This window comes from Micropterus dolomieu, linkage group LG10 (assembly GCF_021292245.1).
Source record: "Micropterus dolomieu isolate WLL.071019.BEF.003 ecotype Adirondacks linkage group LG10, ASM2129224v1, whole genome shotgun sequence".
NCBI classification, from domain to species: Eukaryota; Metazoa; Chordata; class Actinopteri; order Centrarchiformes; family Centrarchidae; genus Micropterus; species Micropterus dolomieu.
The window spans coordinates 11,384,682-11,387,173 of NC_060159.1; the positions used below are offsets into that span (position 1 = coordinate 11,384,682).

General features: G+C 33.7%; 1 protein-coding gene across 1 annotated transcript; it reads right to left on the minus strand.

Moving 5' to 3' along the window:
• Positions 1-279: 279 nt before the first annotated feature.
• On the minus strand, positions 280-2,211 carry LOC123977269 (C-C motif chemokine 5-like). Its single transcript, XM_046059837.1, has 3 exons — positions 2,036-2,211; positions 1,109-1,220; positions 280-724 (listed from the first exon to the last, which is right to left on the minus strand). The coding sequence occupies exons 1-3, from the start codon at positions 2,115-2,117 to the stop codon at positions 595-597; spliced, it is 324 nt and encodes a 107-aa protein (XP_045915793.1). The 5' UTR covers positions 2,118-2,211; the 3' UTR covers positions 280-594.
• Between the last annotated feature and the right edge of the window lie 281 nt (positions 2,212-2,492).

Sequence of the window (2,492 nt, forward strand, 5' to 3'; positions counted from 1 at the left end):
TTACACAAAATTAAAAGAAAGTGTTTATTTTTTAGCAAATTGAGAAAAAGAGCCTGATTTATTCACGTTTGTCTAAAGAGTTAAATTTGATTGTTGGTGCTGAACTATCAAGTCTTTGTGGTGCAGATCTGAATTTCCTGTGGCTTTCTCTGCCAGAAACCACATCAACACTGTTTGACAAATATCTGATGGGTATGAATTGAATGAGGACAGCAATGTGGAATTTAATTCTTTCTGATCAAAGTCTGGCTTTCATGGTAAATCACAACAAAAACAAAATATCATGTATGATTTTTTTAATAATATATCAGAAAACATTTTAAGCACATGATTTACTGTAAAATAGCTTATCTAATCTTTCAGGGCATCACTTGAAACGAGCTTGAAACCACATTAAAACAAAAGAGGAAGATAATATCAAACAAAACAAAAAGACAGATAATAAAAAAGAAGTAATTTGAGGCATTGTTTTGCATTTATATTTTGAGCTAATTGAAAAATATTCTTTCTCAGAGGTACAGTAGGTTACCACTACACCACCACTGCTGCTTGGCTCAGTGAGCTTTAGGATGTAGTGATGAAACATACGCTGGATCACTCGGATGGTTCGGACGCAGAGCTGTTCCCAGTTTTGATGTGGATCCACTGTTTGGTTTCGATGATGCTCTTGACCCACTGCTCAGATGGGTTGACACAAATTTTGGCACGATTCCTCATTGTAAAACTAAAACAGAGACAAAGATTTTTGATGCTGTTTTCAGTGTAAATTTTCTAATGTTTTTCAATAAAATATAAACATTAAAAGTCTGTTTACAATACATATATATTAACATCTCTAGTTAATGAATTAATGAATATGAATGAATTACCATATGTTGTGTATATAAATCTACATTCTTACGTACAGGCCTACATAACGAACATAATAACAGTACATTATGTTTAGGTATGCTTAACTTAATCTAGGTTTGTCAGTTTAGCAGCATGTGTATACCTCAATCATCCTGTGTATTTGTTCTTGGCAGTGTGTATGAATAATCATTTTGTTTTGTGTAACAAAGTTAATTCTGAACGGTTAAAGTATAATAACAGGTGAAAAGACACTCACAGCACAGCTTTATTTGTGCACCTCTCGTCTGTATATTGGTAGGTCATCACCCTGTTCTTAGGCAACCTTGTGGAGAAGAACTGAAAGCAGCAGTCATCTGGACCAAAGCTGCCTGGGAATCCCAGAAAGAAACAGAAATGTTTCAGACATAAAAATAAATAAGTGGAATTCAACACAAAACCATAACATCAACATAAAAATGTCTGTTGTCGCGTCACTTTGTCACCTTTGAAAGTAGACGCAATGAATCCAGGGTATAGGGAAAGCAAAAGGGAAAATAATAAGGAAAAATAAAGTGATAAAGAAAGAAAAGACAGAAATAAATGACCAAATAAATGTGAAAATAAACGAAAATGCTTAAAATAATCATTTTATATTTTGTTATTTATCTTTGTAGTTGCACATTTCTTATTTACTTCTTTATTCTTTTATTTATTCCTCTTTGTATTTTCACATTTATTTCCTTATTATTAAGGTTGCAGTTGGGTTTGACTCTGTCATGATTCAATATTTTGCTACATAACTATATATATAATTATTTATATATATATATATATATATATATATATATATATATATATATATAAATAATTCTACTGCAAATGTTTCATATTTTCATCAGTGACTGTTAATAATAATTTTATTTCTGAGACTTTACCCTCCCAACACTGAGTATAAGTATGTATATGAGACAGTATTAAGCGTATTACGCTGACTCAGCCTTTAATGAGTTGTATTTTTTTAGTGGTATTTGTATTCAACCCTATCTATTTTGAAATTATGGACACGTATCATTAATTATTTAGACCTTCAGATCAGATAATACGTATTAGTCCCCAAGAGGGATATTATGAAATGACTACAGAAACCTATGGATAGATAGATTTTCTCTTCATGTAGACAAAAAGTAGAATGCAGACAGCTTACTTTGAGATGCCAGGACAGCGAGAGATGACAAAAGCAAGACACAGGTCACCAGAATGATGGGGTTCTTCATCATCGTCATCATCTTGATTGCTTCTGTTGTCTTTCTTGCCTGCTTGTCAGTCTTGTTGTCTTTAAGGTGTTCGTCTTCTTTCTGTCCACTTCAGTAACAGTCCCTCACTTTTATTATGCTGGTAGTGGTACGTGTGGGGGGCGTGGGGGCGTGGGTGGCTATGAGCACAGGTAGAAGGTTCCATGACAAAAAGAAGACCTAACCTGAAACTGCAGCGTGCAAACTAACTGCGGTTATGTGGTCAACACTTCTCAGCAAAAAGACTGATTGTGGAAAGAAGAGTAAGGGGTAGGTAACAGAGGATGTTGTAGGGGGAAGGCTGATTCTCTGAAATTGAAAGTAGATAAAATCTATACATAAGTCACTTTATGTATGTGTGTGTGTGTT